Source organism: Schistocerca serialis, chromosome 2 (genome assembly GCF_023864345.2).
Source record: "Schistocerca serialis cubense isolate TAMUIC-IGC-003099 chromosome 2, iqSchSeri2.2, whole genome shotgun sequence".
In the NCBI taxonomy this organism is placed as follows: Eukaryota; Metazoa; Arthropoda; class Insecta; order Orthoptera; family Acrididae; genus Schistocerca; species Schistocerca serialis.
The window spans coordinates 323,041,441-323,061,553 of NC_064639.1; the positions used below are offsets into that span (position 1 = coordinate 323,041,441).

Sequence of the window (20,113 nt, forward strand, 5' to 3'; positions counted from 1 at the left end):
AAGAATCCTGGAGATACTAAAAGGTATCAGATAGATTATATAATGGTAAGACAGAGATTTAGGAACCAGGTTTTAAATTGTAGGACATTTCCAAGGTCAGATGTGGACTCTGACCACAATCTATTGGTTATGAACTGTAGATTAAAACTGAAGAAACTGCAAAAAGGTGGGAATTTAAGGATATGAGACCTGGATAAACTGAAAGAACCAGAGGTTGTACAGAGTTTGAAGGAGTGTGTAAGGGAACAATTGACAGGAATGGGGGTAAGAAATACAGTAGAAGACGAATGGGTAGCTCTGAAGAATGAAGTAGTGAAGGCAGCAGAGGATCAAGTAGGTAAAAAGATGAGGGCTAGTAGAAATCCTTTGGTAACGGAAGAAATATTGAATTTAATTGATGACAGGAGAAAATATAAAAATGCAGTAAATGAAGCAGTCTCCCATAAGTCCAACCCCTCGTCCAAGTCGTGGGAGATGGGCAACGGCACAAAGTAGGGGACTGCCTATAGGGGCGATGTACAGCGGGGACTTCGTGTGTCCCAGGACCGCTACGGTAGCTGGGAAGGCCCTATGGGAACCCTGAAACGTGACGGCTAACGGGGCTCTGGTGAAGCTGCGATAGGCCTAGCAAGCCAATAGTGGATAAATCAACTGCTTTCAAAAAGGGAACATGCCTCGGATCACGGAACGGATTTAAAGGAAACCGACCAAGCAATGGAAAAGGATTACGAGATGGTTTACGACTGGGCACCTTAAACGTAAGGACTCTAACTGGGAAGTTAGAAGAAATTGTAGAAATGATGGAAAGGAGGAAATTGGACATCTTGGGACTTGCTGAGACTAGGTGGAGAGGAGTTGGTGAAAAACCACTAAGTAAAGGATGTAAACTGTACTGGATAGGGAATGAGAGGGGAAGAAATGGAGTGGCAATAGTGGTCAGAGAGGGTCTGCAGGAGGAGGTGGAAGGTATCAATGATCGAATGATAAAAGCCAGAGTACGAGTGAAAGGAAAAAGCATTGAAATCATCCAAGCATATGCCCCACAGGTGGGGTGTACAAAAAAGGAGAAGGAGGAATTTGAAGATGACATGCAAAAGCAGCTAAATGGAGGTAATCAGATTATAATAGGGGACCTCAATGCACATGTTGGCACAGACAGGAAAGGATTCGAGGAGATAATGGGACCAGAGGGCTGGGGGAACCGAAATAGAGAAGGAAAATTGTTGCTGGAATTCTGCAAGAGGAATGGGCTGGCGATCGCAAATTCCTGGTACAAGAAAAGAAGTAGCCACAAAATAACTTGGCACAGTGGAGACTGGTCCCAAACTTCAGTAATAGACTATGTACTAGTGGATAGGCAGATGATGAGCAGCCTCACAGATGTTAAGGTCATTCCATCTGAGGCCTTAGACAGTGACCATCGGCTGTTGGTAGCCAACCTGAGAGAGAAAAAAGATAGGAGGGCAACAGACATACAGGAGAAAAGGTTGAAGACATGGATGCTGAAAGAGGATGAACGGAGGACCCAGTACCAAACACTGATCAGGAAGAAGCTGCCAAAGGAAGATCAGAGAACAGTGGGAGAAGAATGGGGAGATTTTAAGAGGGCTCTAGTTGAGGCAGCTGAGACTGTGTGCGGAAGAACTAGCACAAAGAGGAGAAGTAAGGAAACCCCATGGTGGAACAACATATGTAAAGAGGCAGTACTTCGAAAGAACAAAGCCTTCAGAGAATGGTTCCAGACCCGAACAGAGGAAGCTAGGGTAAAATATAAGGAAAGCAAGAAAGCGGCACAGACCATAGTAAGGGCGGAGAAGAAGAAGTGGATGGAAAAATGGACAAGAATGTTAGTAGAGGACAGTGAAGGGAACAAAAAAGTACTTTACACCATGGTAAGAAATAAGAGGAATGACAGAAGCGAGTGCCTGAGGATCATGGATAATAATGGAAGAGTTGTGGAGGAAATGCATGAGCTCAAAAAGATTTGGAAGGAGTACTTTGAAGATCTGTTGAATGCCGCCAAGCGAGTAACTAACAGCGATGGAGAGCCTAAGGCAGCAGACGATTATAATAGTGGGGAAATTGATGATCTAACTTGGAATGAAGTGGAAGAAGCCATAAAGAGGATGAAAGGAGGCAAGGCACCAGGTTGGGACGAAGTAACAGTGGATATGATACGAGCAGCAGGAGAAGTAGGAACCCAGTGGCTATACAGAGTGCTGAGGGTGGTGTGGAAGGAGAACAGAATTCCTGAGGATTGGAAGAAAGGAATTATAGTCCCGATCTTCAAGAAAGGGGATAAAAGGAGATGTGAGAACTACAGAGGAATCACCCTGCTATGCCACTGTGGAAAAATCTATGAAAAGATCCTGGAGAAGAGAATAAGAAGCAGTATTGAAAGTAGACTGCAAGAGGAGCAGTATGGTTTCAGACCGGGAAGATCAACAACGGACCTCATATTTGCGGTAAGGCAACTGCAGGAAAGCCACTATGAGTACGGGAAGGACTTAATCATGGCCTTTTTAGATATTGAGAAGGCGTATGACAGTATCTATAGGGACAAGCTCTGGGATGTGCTGAACGCAAAAGGGATAGATGAAGAGATAACACGAAAAGTCAGAAAAATGTATGAGGGAAGTGAGAGTTGTGTGAAAGTGGGGAGGGAACGTACTGCATGGTTCAAGCTGCAAAATGGGCTGCGACAGGGAAGTGCACTTTCGCCTTTATTGTTTATTATTGTTATGGATGAAATCCTACAGCAAGTATCAGATGCAATTGGAGATCATAAAATGAAAGCAGTGCATTTTGCCGATGACCTGATGTTATGGGGAAATTGCGAGAAGGAGGTGCAAGAGCAGTTAGATGTATGGGAGGCAACGGCAGCACAATATGGAATGCATTTCTCTGCAAAGAAAAGTGATATAATTGTCACAACAAGGAAGAAGAATAGGCCAAATGTGGATATAACTTGTGGAGGGGAAAAACTACAAGTGGTAGAGAACTTCAAGTACCTGGGAAGCATGATTAAAAGTAAGGGGGGAAACGCAATGGAAATAAATGAAAGGTGCAGAAAAGCAGGGCAGTTCTTCAAATGCATTAGGGGGCTTATTTGGAGCAACGAGGTGCCACAGAAATCCAAGGGAATTATATACCGAACCTACTTTGTCCCCATATTGACTTACGGAAGGGAGACATGGGTAATGCACAAAAGCGACAAAAGTAGAATACAAGCTAGTGAAATGAAGTTCCAGAGGAGCAGGTTGAGTGTAACAAGACGAGACAGATTGCGAAATGTGTATGTGAGGGAAAGACTAAAGGAGGAACCAGTACAGGACAGGATAGAAAAATCAAGACTGCAGTGGTATGGACACATGAAGAGAATGGATGAGGGAAGAATTCCAAAGAGGATGTTTGATCTGCAACTGGAGGGGAAGAGGCCCAGGGGAAGACCAAGAGATAGATGGGTGAAGGGAGTGAAGGAATGTGTGGCGAGAAGAGGAGAGAACTGGACGAAGGTGGAAGAGGGGGAATGGTGGAAAGACAGAACACGATGGAGAGGCTTGTGTTCCCGACAGACCCAGCCTGTGGCTCGAAACTGTCCAAGATGATGATGATGAAGCAGGCAAAAAGGAATACAAACGTCTCAAAAATGAGATCGACAGGAAGCGCAAAATGGCTAAGCAGGCATGGCTAGAGGACAAATGTAAGGATGTAGAGGCTTATCTCACTAGGGGTAAGATATATACAGCCTACAGGAAAATTAAAGAGACCTTTGGAGAAAAGAGAGCCACTTGTATGAACATCAAGAGCTCAGATGGAAACCCAGTTCTAAGCAAAGAGGGGAAAGCAGAAAGGTGGAAGGAGTATATAGAGGGTCTATACAAGGGCGATGTACTTGAGGACAATATTATGGAAATGGAAGAGGATGTAGATGAAGATGAAATGGGAGATACGATACTGCGTGAAGAGTTTGACAGAGCACTGAAAGACCTGAGTCGAAACAAGGCCCCGGGAGTAGACAACATTCCATTAGAACTACTGATGGCCTTGGGAGAGCCAGTCATGACAAAACTCTACCATCTGGTGAGCAAGATGTACGAGACAGGTGAAATACCCTCAGACTTCAGGAAGAATATAATAATTCCAATTCCAAAGAAAGCAGGTGTTGGCAGATGTGAAAATTACTGAACTATCAGTTTAATAAGTCACAGCTGCAAAATACTAATGCGAATTATTTACAGACAAATGGAAAAACTGGTAGAAGCCGACCTCAGGGAAGATCAGTTTGGATTCCGTAGAAATGTTGGAACACGTGAGGCAATACTGACCTTACGACTTATCTTAGAAGGAAGATTATTCTAGCATTTGTAGACTTAGAGAAAGCTTTTGACAATGTTGACTGGAATACTCTTTTTCAAATTCTACAGGTGGCAGAGGTAAAATACAGGGAGCGAAAGGCTATTTACAATTTGTACAGAAACCAGATGGCAGTTATAAGAGTCGATGGGCATGAAAGGGAAGCAGTGGTTGGGAAGGGAGTGAGACAGGGTTGTAGCCTATCCCCGATGTTATTCAATCTGTATATTGAGCAAGCAGTAAAGGAAACAAAAGAAAAATTTGGAGTAGGTATTAAAATCCAGGGAGAAGAAATAAAAACTTTGAGGTTCACCGATGACATTGTAATTCTGTCAGAGACAGCAAAGGACTTGGAAGAGCAGTTGAACAGAATGGACAGTGTCTTGAAAGGAGGATATAAGATGAACATCAACAAAAGCAAAACGAGGATAATGGAATGTAGTCGAATTAAGTCGGGTGATGCTGAGGGAATTAGATTAGGAAATGAGACACTTAAAGTAGTAAAGGAGTTTTGCTATTTGGGGAGCAAAATAACTGATGATGGTCGAAGTAGAGAGGATATAAAATGTAGACCGGCAATGGCAAGGAAAGCGTTTCTGAAGAAGAGAAATTTGTTAACATCGAGTATAGATTTAAGTGTCAGGAAGTCATTTCTGAAAGTATTTGTATGGAGTGTAGCCATGTATGGAAGTGAAACATGGACAATAAATAGGTTGGACAAGAAGAGAATAGAAGCTTTTGAAATGTGGTGCTACAGAAGAATGTTGAAGATTAGGTGGTAGATCACATAACTAATGAGGAGGTATTGAATAGTATTGGGGAGAAGAGAAGTTTGTGGCACAACTTGACTAGAAGAAGGGATCAGTTCGTAGGACATGTCCTGAGGCATCAAGGGATCACAAATTTAGCATTGGAGGGCAGTGTGGAGGGTAAAAATCATAGAGGGAGACCAAGAGATTAATACAATAAGCAGATTCAGAAGGATGTAGGTTGCAGTAGGTACTGGGAGATGCACAGGATAGATTAGCATGGAGAGCTGCATCAAACCAGTCTCAGGACTGAAGACCACAACAACAACAACGATGTAAACAAGATATCAGCTAAACAACAGCACATTCAATTAAAAGAACATTTTTGTTTCACATGTTAAGGATGTGTAATATATACAGGAGTCAAGATAAACTAAATATTCCAAAGGAAATACAGGAATACCAATAAATAACTGTCATGTGCCTATGATAGTACTCAAAATAAAATTAATTATACTAAGTTTACAACACTTACAAATTTATTGATTATACACATTTTCTTTCACATATTCATCAACTGTATAAAAAGATTTCTCTATCAGGTACTCCTTAAGAGTTTTTTTGAATGCTGGCAATCTTTTGTGTGGTGGGAGAGCATTAAACAGCTTAATGCTGGAGTAATAAGCTCCTTTTTGAACCATAGTGAGGCTTTTCAGTTCAATGTGCAGACTGTTATTGGTTCTTGTGTTATAGTCATGAAATTGGCTGTTATCTTTGTCGATAGAAGGGTTTTTACAAAAGAAAGTCAACAAGGAAAAGATATATTATGAGGAGGTGGTAAGGATCAAAAATTGTCTTTGCGAGAGGTTAGTTCCCCCAGAATATAATAGCACATGACATTAATGAATGAAAATAGCTGAAGTACGAAGCCTTAATGTTGTCTACTTCAGCCACTGAAGCAATAATCCATAGTGCAAATATTGCTGAGCTAAGTGTTTTATAAAGATGAAGGATGTGTGCTGACCAGTTACATTTGCTGTCTATATACGCACCCAGGAATTTTGTAACCTCAGCTTTTTGTATTTCTTGACCTCTACACTTAATGTTAATTTCTTCCAGATTTCTTTCTGGAGTATGGAATCTCATATAAAGGATTTTATCTGCGTTGAGTGAGAGACCATTTGAAGAAAACCAGTTTACAATATCATTGAAAACTTTATTCATAGTTTGTTCAAGATTGTTGTCTGTAAAATCGTCAATTATAATTGTAGTGTCATCTGCAAAAACAGTAAATTTATTGTTTGTATCAGAACAAAGTCGGAAATCATTAATGAAGATGAGAAATAGCAGTGGCCCCAAAACAGAGCCTTGTGGCACACCACAACTTACTGAGCCCCACTCAGATGAGGCAGGTTCTCTGGATGAGCCATTCAGCATTACAGTCTGCTTTTGGTCCTTTAGGTATGATTGGAGCCACAAACCAACGGTACCACCCAAACCATAATATTCTGCCTTTTTCAAAAGGATTAGATGGTTTACATAATCAAAGGCTTTTGAGAGGTCACAAAAAATACCTCCTGGAGACATTTTTTGTTCATGGCTTCCAGAATTTGATTGGTGAAACAGGATACTGCTGGTTCTGTAGAAAGACCAGCATGAAATCCAAACTGACTCTCATTTAGGATATTGTGAAAGCTAGGAAGATTGACAATGAACCTGTGCATGAGTTTTTCAAGAATTTTTGAAAAAATGGTTAAGAGGGAGATTGGGCGATAGTTTGTAACATTGTTTTTCTCACCTTTTCTAGAGAGTGGTATCACTACAGCTAGTTTTAGCCATTCAGGGACTATTCCTTCTTGCAGAGATGTATTGAAATGGTGCATAAGACTGGACTTATATATTTACAGCAATATTTCACTACTTTACAGGAAATATTGTCCATACCACAGACTTTATTTTTTAATGAAGTAATAATTCTTTCAATCTCGTTTACTGTAACATGAGGTAAGGATAATTGTGGGGGCCTATTACTGATAGCTTTCTGTAGAAGAGCCAATGACTCGTCCCCAGAACCTTTACAGCCTGTCTTCTCTGCTGTTGACAAAGAGTGCCTGTTGAAGATTTCTGTAACCATTTCGGGTTTCTTTACAATATTGGTACCTGTTTCCCGTTTTTTTGCCAGTTTCCCACTTTATTACATTCCAAATTGTTTTTATTTTGTTGTCAGACTTATCAATTTCAGACTTAATGCACATATTTTTTGACTTATTTATTACCTTCTTTAAGATGCTACAGTAAAGTTTGTAGTGGTGACATTGCTTTGGATCATTACAAGTTCTGAGGGAATAATATAGCATCCTCATTGCTCTGCAGGATGTTTTTATTCCTGCAGTGATCCATGACTTATTGGCAGTGCTTACATGACTGTTTCTAATTTTTTTTTATTTTGATTTTTTTTTGGGAAATGTGGCTTCAAAGATAGCCATAAATTCATTCAGAAATGTGTTATACTTTTTGTTCACATCTGTTTCATTGAAAACTGGACTCCAGTCTATCTCTTGCAGGCTGGTGTTGAAAATTTGGAGGGTTTCACCATTTATTATCCTAAAAGATTTCCAAGAATTTTCAGAACTGTTGCACAGATTGATGTCAGTGAGAGTAAGCAATTTATCAGCATGATCAGAAAGGCCAAGAATTGGATGTACACTGATATTGTTGACTCTTGACTTATCTATAAATACACTACTGGCCATCAAAATTGCTACACCACGAAGATGACGTGCTACAGACGCGAAATTTAACTGACAGGAAGACGATACTGTGCTATGCAAATGATTAGCTTTTCAGAGCATTCACACAAGGTTGGCACCAGTAGTGACACCTACAACGTGCTGACATGAGGAAAGTTTCCAACCGATTTATCATACACAAACAGCAGCTAAACTGCGTTGCCTGGTGAAACGTTGTTCTGATGCCTCTTGTAAGGAGGAGAAATGCGTACCATCACGTTTCCGACTTTGTTAAAGGTCAGATTGTAGCCTATCACGATTGCGGTTTACCATACCGCGACATTGCTGCTCGCGTTGGTCGAGATCCAATGACTGTTAGCAGAATATGGAAGTGGTGGGTTAAGGAGGGTAATAAGGAATGCCGTGCTGGATCCCAATGGCCTCATATCACTAGCAGTCGAGATGACAGGCATCTTATCTGCATGTCTGTAATGGATCGTGTAGCCACATCTCGATCCCTGAGTCAACAGATGGGGACGTTTGCAAGCCAACAACCATCTGCATGAACAATTTGACGAAGTTTGCAGCAGCATGGGCTATCAGCTCGGAGACCATGGCTACAGTTACCCTTGACGCTGCATCACAGACAGGAGCGCCTGCAATGGTGTACTCAATGACAAACCTGGGTGCACGAATGGCAAAACGTCATTTTTTCGGATGAATCCAGGTTCTGTTCACAGCATCATGATGGTCGCATCCGTGTTTGGTGACATCGCGGTGAACCCACATTGGAAGCGTGTATTCATCATCGCCATAGTGGCATATCACCCAGCGTGATGGTATGGGGTGCCACTGGTTACATGTCTCGGTCACCTCTTGTTCGTATTGACAGCACTTTGAACAGTGGACGTTACATTTCAGATGTGTTACGATCCGTGCCCCTACCTTCATTCGATCCCTGCGAAACCCTACATTTCAGCAGGATAATACACGACCGCATGTTGCAGGTTCTGTAAGGGTCTTCTTGACACAGAAAATGCTCGACTGCTGCCCTGGCCAGCACATTCTCCAGATCTCTCACCAATTGAAAACGTCTGGTCAATGGTGGCCGAGCAACTGGCTCATCACAATATGCCAGCCACTACTCTTGATGAACTGTGGTATCGTGTTGAAGCTGCATGGGCAGCTGTACCTGTACACGCCATCCCGGCTCTGTTTGACTCAATGACCAGGTGTATCAAGGCTGTTATTATCGCCAGAGGTGGTTGTTTTGGGTACTGATTTCTCGGGATCTATGCACCCGCATTGCGTGAAAATGTAATCTCATGTCAGTTCTAGTATAATATATTTGTCCAATGAATACCCGTTTATCACCTGCATTTCTTCTTGGTGGAGCAATTTTAATGGCCAGAAGTGTATTTTGTCAATCAGACTTTGACAGTACTCGGTAACTCTAGTTGGAAAATTTACAACTGTCATCAGATTATAAGAATCAAATAGATGTTTTAGATCTGCTTCACCATTGCTTTCATTTAGGAAATCTACATTGAAATCATTTGTAATTATTAGATCCTTGGATTCTGAGTACACTTGTGATAAGACAGAATCTAACTGCCTCAGGAACACCTTTATGTTTCCTGAGGGAGCTCTGTATAGTGCTAACACTACAACTGTATGGTCACTTACAGTAATTTATTTGCCACATATTTCAATATCTTGTTCAATATAGTGACTCTTTAAATTCAATGTTCAATATGATATGTTATTTTTTAAGTAAATTACTACTCCATTCTTCATGATAGATCTACAGTATGTGTTGCTAGACAGTAACCACTGAGCTGCAACATTTCAACATTTCTCATAAGGTGTTCACTAAAGCATAAAACATCGGCATCCTTTATCTCTTGTGGGTCATCTAAAAGAACAGAAATTTTGTTAACTTTGTTTATAAGTTCTCCTACACTATGGTGAAAAATTTTCATAGCTTTGGTATTTGCTGAAAGCAGCTGCTTTCACCTAAAAAATATATGTGGGCTAGGAAACGATAGGCTCATTGTTAACTGTTTCGTGGAAATTCTGAGCTTGAAAATTAGTCTGATGGGATTGCTGGAGCCATTTAAGGGAAATAGGTACCTAGTGAGGAGATATTTTGCCGATTTCTTTCATGATTGCTGCATTTAAAAGAGTATTTAAGGTTTGTTTACCTGACCTGTTAAGGTGCATGCCGTGTCTGGTAAACAACTCTCTTCGAAAATTACTCGTAGCTACAACACAAATATTGATAAACTGTTTACAAGTCTAACAGCATGTTTGTCCTGTTTGGATGCATTTTGTAATAACATCACCATAGTTCATGTTTCTGCATTTACTGCCTGCACATCAGAAAGACACGAATGCAACACTAATCCCTTGTCTATACATCAGTGCTTATATACGCACACTGGAGTCATGCTACGTTGCATATACACTGCGGCAACATCCTCAAATGGAAACTTTGTTATTGCCCTTAACATTTTTAATGAAACTTTTTATGTTCTTGTTTATGCACAGTGTAACCTTCTCTTTGACCAGACAGGGAAAAATGCTGCATCCTTTTAGAAACAATACCCCTGCTGCTACTTGACCACAGTTCCTCAAGTAACTTATCCTTGTCTTACATGAGTAAATTCTCCACTTTTTTGTACTGTTGGTTTTTGACACTTCTGTTTTGATAACACAATAAACTATTCACAAGTTGAAAACTTGGAGAACTGTCATAATTACAGAAAAGAGGTTTATTTACGAAAAAGATGCTATCCTGGAAGAACATTATTCTTGACAAACAGGTAATTCTGTTCCTGTTTTTGTTGTGATTTACATATTGGACTTGTTATAAATTTATTTTAGAAATGCACAAAACCAACTGTTACCATAAATATCACTATGCATTATAATTTATTGCAGTTGTGGTAGATAAACACCTACTGCTGTCATCCACAGAGTTCAGATAATGTGCAAACATGTTATTCATCTTTCTGGTGTAAATAAGCGATGGTCAGCAAAGAAAAGTTGCAGTGTATTTGCTCTATAACCCAGCACAAGGATACTGTCAAAATGTATCACACACCAAAGCTAAACCACAACCAAGTACCAGCCGTAACACCTTCCACAGCAGCAGCCTGTGAAAGGAATTTTAACAATCATCTACTACTCCCTCTACACATTTCTTTTCTAACAACATCAGTACCTCTGGATAACGCTTGTAAAAAATGCAGAGTACTAAAAAACTATCACCACTTTTTCACATCCAAAAGCACAACAGAAAGAGAAAACTTCACTCTGTAAAACTTTGGATTTATTTCTTGATTGCTTTTGTCCAGTGGAGCTTCCACAAGTCATTGAACGTTTGATCTTTCAGCCAATCTGCTCTTTATTTAAACTGTGATGGGCTTTAATCTCAAAAATGAACATTTCTACTTGTTGCTGCCTCCTGTGAAGATTGAACACCCACTGCTTGTCATCCACTACTATTTATCTTGCATGAGTGCTGAGAAAAATTTCCGTTGACATTATGGGAAACCCTCTGATGCTTAAATAGCCCGGAAATGCCTGTAAAAGTATTCAGCTTGCTCTGAGAAAATACCCAGGTGTCACCTACATTTAAGCTTAGAGGAATACACCCTTTATTATGATGGCCCAAGTGCAAATGTCTCCTCCAGAAATGACTTAAATGCTTTCTTTCCAATGACTGCCAGCTGCTGTCTGAATATCATAGATTATTCTTCTGTGGCATCTTCCTTAAAAGCCAGGTAAATGAATGAAAAAAACATCCCTCCACAAATTAAAACATGGCTGCAGTAATCCACTACTGTGTATGCTTGTTCCTGTAATGCACAGAAACTGTATGTTCTGATACAGCTACTCTCCACAAGCCACATACGGAGTATGACAGAGGTACTTTGTGTATCACTGTCACTCCTCCCCTTTCTCGTTTCTGTGCAGGAAGAATGATTGTTGGTAGGACTCCATGTGAGCTAGAGTCTCTCTAATTTTACATTCATGGTCCCTTTGCGAGACCTACATAGAATGAAGCAACATATTGGTTGACTCTTATAGACATGTATGCAATCAAAATTTTAACAGCAAACCGATGCAAGACATCTCTCTGATAGCGTCTGCCAATGGAGTTGGCTGAGCATCTACACAATGCTTTCTTTTTATGTCCTACACATGAAACACACTCTCAACTGAACTGACTAATTGTTTATTCACACAATTCTTATTATATCAACAAACAATTTAAATGTACCTGGAGAGTCTTCTGGATTAAACACCAAATAAACAAACACTTTTTCCATAATTCATAGACGGCATAAAAGGCCATCCTTGCTACTGCCAAGAATGAAGTCACTTAGTGGGAAGAAAAGTTAAATTCTGAAATGCTATTAGTCCACTCATCTTTAATACTAAGTTCTTTTATGTGTATGGGTGATGTAAAAAATTTCCTCACTAAAATCCCCAGAATGATGTCCTGGACCAGACTCACCTAGCTGGTAGGGTACAGTCCCTAGTAGCACATCGTCTTGGGCAAAAAAGTGGCGGTGAACATTGGACTGGACGATGATAGCTACAGTGGCAGCAGCTCTGGTCATGATAATCAGTTCCAGGCAGGTGATGTCACTGCTTTCTGCTGCTTCAGCGAGAGTTTAAATCCTTGCTTCGTGGAGGATAACTTCATTTTGACTGGCTGCAGAGCTGGGCTGTGGAAGCAGAACATAGTTCTAATCTGTGCACACAGATTCTAGCTGCATGCGATGATTGTGGAGTCAGCGTGACTACCGGAATCGCCCTCTGCTGGTCTCCCTGCTGACTCCTTTGTCCACAGCACTTTCACACTTACTAAACTAACCTGTGATAAAATGCACTGCTCTTCTTTGAATCTTCACTACTGCCTGTATTAGTCCCATCTGGTAACAGTCCTACACTTTCAAGCAATACTCAAGTTTTGGTCAAACTATGGTCTTGTATGCTACCTTCTTTCTTCCAATGAATCTATGTTTCCTTTTTAACAGAAAATCAATTTGTCTCACTTTCTTATGTTTGTTACTACACATTTGAAGTCATGAATATTACCTTGTTGGATACCACTGTACAGTGGCCCCTGCTGCTGTGGGAACATTCCCTGTTGTGGAGGTGGCTGCAAACCCGGTCCCCCATGCTGGGCTCTCAGTTGCTGCCTTTGAAAGAAAGACCCACCAATTAAATTTTGGTTATAATAAACAAATATTTAAGTCACAAATTGCATTTGGTTTCTATTAACTCCAAATGGTATACAATGAGAAATGGAATGTGAGAATAAAGCAAAAGGGAAAATGGAATAAGATAGATCAGCAGGTGCCTATTAAAAGAAGAATGACTACTTATCTGCTCAAAGGATTTTGAACACTAGTTTAAGAATTCATCTACCTTTTAAAAAAAAGAAAGTATTCCACAGATGCTAATTACTGACTGCATTTATCTGGCATGCTGGTTCCTAACAAGGCAGTATAAAACTTATTTCAGTTTCTATAGTTATGTGTCACATCACCAACAACTTTAATCTTGGCACAATTCAGTGCACTTTTAACCAAAACGAACACAGACTCATTTATTTTACGATTCCTTGTCCTAAGAACCAAAGACATTGTAGACATATAGTAAGATGAACCACGATCTCTGTTATACACTTCACATATCTGAAATGTACGATACGCAATAACTTCTTGGCTGTTAAAAGTCTCTAACCCTGATACTCTCTCCACTTTACCACCACAAACTAGAGCCACAGTAACCCAACCATTACCATGTGCACTAGCATCAGTATTAGTAAGTGTAAAATTCAGTACGCATCCACAGAACACTGAAGGACGAAGAATAACTTGCGCATCTACTCCACTCTTCGTAGTAATAGATATATTATCAATAGCTTTATACACACGTGCGATGCTAAGTAATACTAGTAGCGTTGCGCTAGAATGCCCAATGGGCAATGCAAAGTACCTAGAATGCCGCACATAGTACACTAGCATATCGATGATATATATTATAGCAACCGGCAGCTAATGAATGTTTACACATATATAGTTTTGATTATACTGCAGCTCCCCCTATTGTCATGGTTCCCCTCTGAGATGTCAGTGGCTGTTGGTGAATCTGTATCTGGATGACTTGGGATGGGTCATTTACCATGACCCAATAGGTTTATTTTTTGCTGTATTGTAATATTTCTTGGAACACAACCAATTAATGATAGTAACAGTTACTCAAAACACATTAAATCCCTCTTTTAAGACTCCTAAAAACTCCAGAAGATTGAATGAACAATGGTGTCATGGAAATTATACCAAATGTCTCTCTTCCTTATTTTTTATATGATTAGCATTTCGGAGTTTAAATTTGACTATCGTTTAGATATTTTGTAAAAGGGTAACAATTAGTGGAAGTCAAATGAAACCAAGACAGATGGAAAAATAGTAAGTAAACTGTTTATTATTTCAAAAGTAATCACCATAAATGTTAATACATTTATCTCACAATGAGACAAGATGCTCAATGCCTTCATCAAAAAATATTTGTGTTTTCCTGCAGAACCATGACTGTATCCAGGCATGCACCTCTTCATCCAAAGCAAATCGACAGCCACACATGTCTTCCTTCAGGACTCCAGAAATATGGAAATCACATGTGGAGACACTGCGACTATGTGGAGGATATGCAATGGTTTCCCAGCAAAACTTTTGCAGTGTACTGGAAACAACCTTGGCAACATGGATGGACCCACAAGCTTGTTGCTGCCTGATGTGAGTATATTCCTTGAGTTATCTATTCTGTGTGTCTTTAAATAATGGAAAAGTCTACCGGTACTGTAAACTAAAGTCACATCATATTCTCTAGATGTTTATAAGATTTTTTAATGTATAGTGTTTCTAAAAAAAAGAAAAGGAACTATGACACAATACAGGGTATCCCCAAGGACGAATAGTCAATATTCAGGGGTATGACAGGAATATACATTTTGAAACAAAAGATTTCATATGGACATATTCTCTATTCTGAATGGTTTCCAAGATAGAGTAAATTTAATATATATTTGTTTCTGGTCTAGTGGCTTGCACATATGTGTCTTACATGAACAGCTGGATTGGTCTTGGTAGTACAATTAACTGCCCACCAATATCGCCAGACCTTACACCATTTTTGTTTATGGGGTTGAATGAAATCTGCTGTGTACAAACAAAAGGTAAATAACACAAGATGAAATGCCTGATCACATCAAGGACACTGCTGCCCTCATTAGGGAATGTGCAGCGGTACTCAGATAAGCAACAGATGTTCTTCCAAGAGTGCATAAATGCAGTGAAGCTGATATTGGGATATCTAAACATTTCTTGTGAACTGTACAACAGCTGTAATGTGATAATGTATATGAAAATGCTCAGAGGTGAATGTGTTAAAGACATGTGCTTTCCAATTGATACATTGTAAAATGCATATTATAATGTTTACTATATGTTGTACATGTGTAAATCTGACACTGTACTGAATACTACAGAAAATAAATAACAATGTACATTAAATGAGTTTGATCTCAAAAACCATTTGGAACAGGGCATATGTCTATATGAAGCTTTTTACTTCTAATGATTGTTCTTGTCAGATCCCTGAATACTGACTATTCCGCATATGACACCCTGTATATGACTGTTCCTTAACATATGGCAGCAATTCACTTTATACCATCTTAAATGCATATAATATTAAAGACAAAACACTTCTTAATGTTATGCAAAATTATATTTAATTAGTCACAAACCAGATATCAGTTTCTTACCCCACCTTCAGGTGACAACTGTAGATCACTTAAGAAGCCAAAAGACAGTTCAGTTCACACTAAAATAAATATAATCTGGCAAAACGTTAGGAAGTGATTCCTATTTAACCCTTGAATGGGCATGCCTATCTACAAAATGGGTCAACCACAAATATCATTGTATTGTACCATTCTATTGTTGTTTTACAACTGCAAGCTCATACCTATTCCATCACTACTGCTTCAGCTTACATAGTGCTAAGTTATCCTGTCATACATAGAAGAGAGCAGCAGTAATATAAAATAAACAGTGAGCAAAGTGGAGAAAAATTTGTGATCCTTGCAAGAAAATGACCCAGATTCTGAGCTGCCACAATGAGGCAGTAAACTACAAGATAATTAGCAATTGAAAAAGTGGTTGGCTGGAATCTGATGCAGCTGCACTGTTTAATCCTTCGAGTGGGTCATCACTGTGGGGTAATACTTGTATGGGGCAACAGAGTGATATAATGAAAATTTATTTTACTATTGTTTAATTCAACTATGTTTAGCTCATATAAGATGTGTTTATTTTATTATTGTTTAATTAAACTAAGATTCAGTTGTGATTTTGCTCATACATGTTTACCTTGGTAACATAAAGACAGCTATTCTTTACATGTGTACAAACTACACCACACACTCACTCGTGTTATAAAAACAGCATGCCTGCTCAGGTGTTAATATCATTATCCTGTTCTGCCAAGCACCAACAGAAAATTCAATTCATGTTAAATGCATAGCTTTAACATTTGATTTTTATCTCCATCCACATCAGATGTCTCACTGCTTATTTATTAATAATTACTCTTGTTTATAAGCACTATCCCTTGGTGACATGGAAAATGTCAAGAGATTTGTTGCTACTGTGGAATATGAACTTTAATGACTATTGTATTCCACATTTTTATTCTATTTCCTCCTGCATCTGGGCTCTCTTCTAAGCAAACATCAAATATTTTCCAATACTTACTCTGAACTATTAGGTAAAAGTGCAGGTTTTCAGGCCTGGAGCATTTAAACACCTAATCCAAACCATGCGGGCTTATAAAGAGCTAATGAAGTCTATTACAGGCAGTGCATGTGTTACGGAATGTAGCAGGAATGTTTTGCCGCACCACCTGAGTTTACAGCTCTTCTTCCACCATTTAGTGAACAGTGTGAAGAGTGAGACAACACCAACAACTGTAATTACATTTTCAGGCTTGTCAAATTTCTGACCCATAAAGACAGGAAACCCTGAACTGTACCATCTAATACAAAAATTAGAGACATAAATAAATCTGTTGGAATGTGAGTGCCTACATTGTTTTATATGCTGGAAGAACATCTGTTATCAAAGACACATATCACTGCAGTCAGGTCAGAATTTTGGTAGATGAGAAAGGGTCCCAATAAAATGTGTGCTGGCCTCCCAGGGTTTAAGTAGGAATTGAAAATATAAATATTTATGTGGACACAATTATGCAGACTCTCTAATCAGGGACATTATAGTGAGTGTTACCCCTAATGAAGAAGTGGTGAACTACATACTGATGAAATCAGGTCTGCCTCTGGTAGAAGCAATGTGAGCAGCTCACGCCTATGAAACTACCCACGTAGCCCAGAGTTTGTTTATAATGGAAAAAGATGTCGTAACTGTCAGATCTTTGGCACCGGCCACGCAGGACATTACGCCACTTCTGGCTGGGGGCCCACCTGTTCTGCAGCTTGGACAATCTTATGAAGAGCCATGCCAGTGGTGGTGATCCATGCTGGCAGCAGAACCATTACCTAGCTGTAAACATTGCTTTATATGCCACACATGCTGTGTGTGCTGCCAATGGTGCACAAAATGTCACAGGTGCTTCAAAAAATGGCATATGCAAGAGATATTTTTTAGCAAGTCTAATGCAGATACATCCCAACTGATGGCAGTGCAATAAGTGAGCAATAATTTATGGAGGAGCAGTCTTCTCACAACAAAAGCCAGCACAGCAAATGTAGTTGAATGCATTCATAGCCAATACCCTGTAAAATTAGTTCTGGACTCTGGTACTTTCATGTCTTAGGTAAACTAATCTTAAACTGACTTATTTTTAGGGCAGCCACCCTTGCAAACAGTCTAGACAAATCTGTGGAGCTAGGGATATCATAAGGTGGCTTTGGTAGGAAATTTTCCAGTTTTCTTACTTAGAACAAAGTCACACTTCCAGTAACTTTCCTTGAGGTACCTGACCCCACAGTGGACAATATTTTCGAGATAGACTCTTTTCATTCTTTGGAATATATGTTTCGTGAAACAGTGAAAGGACTCAAATGCAACTTGAGCAACAGCCAGTGATAGACTTGGATTTCAGCTCTCAGCCAGTGGACCTAAACAGGTGGAAGATTAAGTCATGGCCACCGCTTGTGTGAAGATGTTGCCCAAAACCGCACCTAAAGCACACTGCAGTCTTCTATAGTTGGAGTCACAAATGATAGAGGTCCAGTTTAGGCTTGTTCTGCACCTACATCATGCATTTTCCAACAGCCAATGAACATTCAGTAGTTTTCTGAGCACTCTGTTATGAATCTGTAGTCAATGCCAGCATTAAACCTGAGCACAGCAAATTATCTAGTGAATTTTTATTTCATTTGTTGCAAACTGTCATTGTTGGTGGTGGTATGCAACAAGTTCTACATACGCGAGCAAAAGAGATAGATTGTAGGATATGTACTTTCTTCAGCTGCAAAGCACTTGTATGTGCATACCACAACAGCCACTTGGAACTGACAACAATGCAATCTCTGACCATGCCTCAATCTGTGCAACCTGCCACTGTTTGTGAATTGGACTATAGCAACTTGCATAGTGCTTCATGCCTGCCCATCACCATACCATCTTGGCCAATGCAGCTGGTCACCAAGGCTTCACCATTACAGTTGGGCACCTCAGCATGGGCTTACAAGCTCATACGCTCCTCAACTAGTATCTGCAGGACAATTATCACTCGCCAAGGGTCCATGATGTGTCCCGTCACCTCCACCCATGGGCTTCTGCGGCATCAGCTACATCTACATCTACATCTATACCCACACGTCACCATGCAGTGTGTGGCAGAGGGTAGTCTGTGTACCACTGTCACTTACCCCCTACTCTGTTCCAGTTGCAAATACTTCGTGGTAAGAATGATTGCTGTTAAACCTCCATGAATATCTCTAATTTTATTTTCATGATCTTTTCACATGACATATGTAGGAGAAAGCAGTATACTTGTTGACTTTTCTAGGAAAGTACGCTCTTGGAACTTTAACAGTAAACTAAACAGTGATGCAGAACACATTCTCTTGTAGTGTCTGCCACTAGAGTTGGCTAATCATCTCTGTGGCACTTTTGTGTTTACTAAATGAACCTGTAACAAAACATGCTGCTCTTCTTTGGATCTTCTCTATTTTCTCTATCAGTCCTATCTGGCAAGGATCCCGTACTGATGAGCAATATTCCAAGTACTGGTCGAATGAGTGTTTTTGAAGCTACTTTTTATGTTGACAGACTACCTTTACTGAAGTTTTGTCCAATGACTCTCAGTCTGGCATCTGTCTTACTTGTGATTAATTTTATGTTGTCCAGATTCCTGTAAATTTTATGAAAGTAACTGCTTCCAGTGACTGTTCCGTAATTGTATAACTATACGATAAAGGGTCTTTCATCACTATATTCACAATACATTACATTTGTTTATGCAGAGGGTCTACTGCCACTCCCTGCACCAAGTGACGATCCTCTGCAGGCCTACCTGCATTTTGCTTAAATTTTCTAGTGTCATAACTTATCAGTATACACTGACAATTTACTGAAAATATTTTGACAGTACAAGTGTCTGTACTCTGAACACAGTCTGATTTCGCTGCACGTTGATTGGCAAGTGTTCATCGGAGTACCTCAAACTACTGCCTAGCCTAAAAGACCCCCATGTGCACTCCAGAGGTACTCTGCTACCTGAGAAACTGCTTCCTTTGGGTAGTAAACACCTTATCTCTATCAAGGGGAGTCCTAAAATTCTTCACTCGATAATGTAGGTTCAAAAATCTGCAGTCAAGACCGTTGCAGAGTTGACAAAGCCTTTGGATGAGACCCTCCACTCAGCTCCAAACCAAAGGACCTCGATCAACTCTTGGAACAATGCTGCAAATTGCAGAGTCCACTTGCACCTCACACATGAGGCCAGCAGACTTCAGTTCCACTGGCTGATGGTATGAACTGAGGATGGCCTCAGAACCCAAGTGACAGGCCAAAACTTGCAGACGACAGCACCCTGCACGTTCAATAGCCATAAGGAAGGCCTCCTCCACATATTGACAGACATGATGAGTGCATTGTGGATTTCTTTCCATCCCTGAATGCTGTTTGCTAAGGGGCTCCATAAGGCACCAGACACTGGAGCTCTCCA

At 40.0% G+C, this 20,113-nt stretch overlaps 1 protein-coding gene across 1 annotated transcript in view; it reads right to left on the reverse strand.

Moving 5' to 3' along the window:
* Nucleotides 1-20,113, reverse strand: part of LOC126457128 (mediator of RNA polymerase II transcription subunit 12) — a 372,135-nt gene that overhangs the window by 25,881 nt on the left and 326,141 nt on the right. Inside the window, exon 37 of the mRNA XM_050093187.1 lies at nucleotides 12,947-13,050. Coding sequence (XP_049949144.1) covers nucleotides 12,947-13,050 — 104 coding nt within the window. The remainder of the gene's footprint in view (nucleotides 1-12,946; nucleotides 13,051-20,113) is intronic.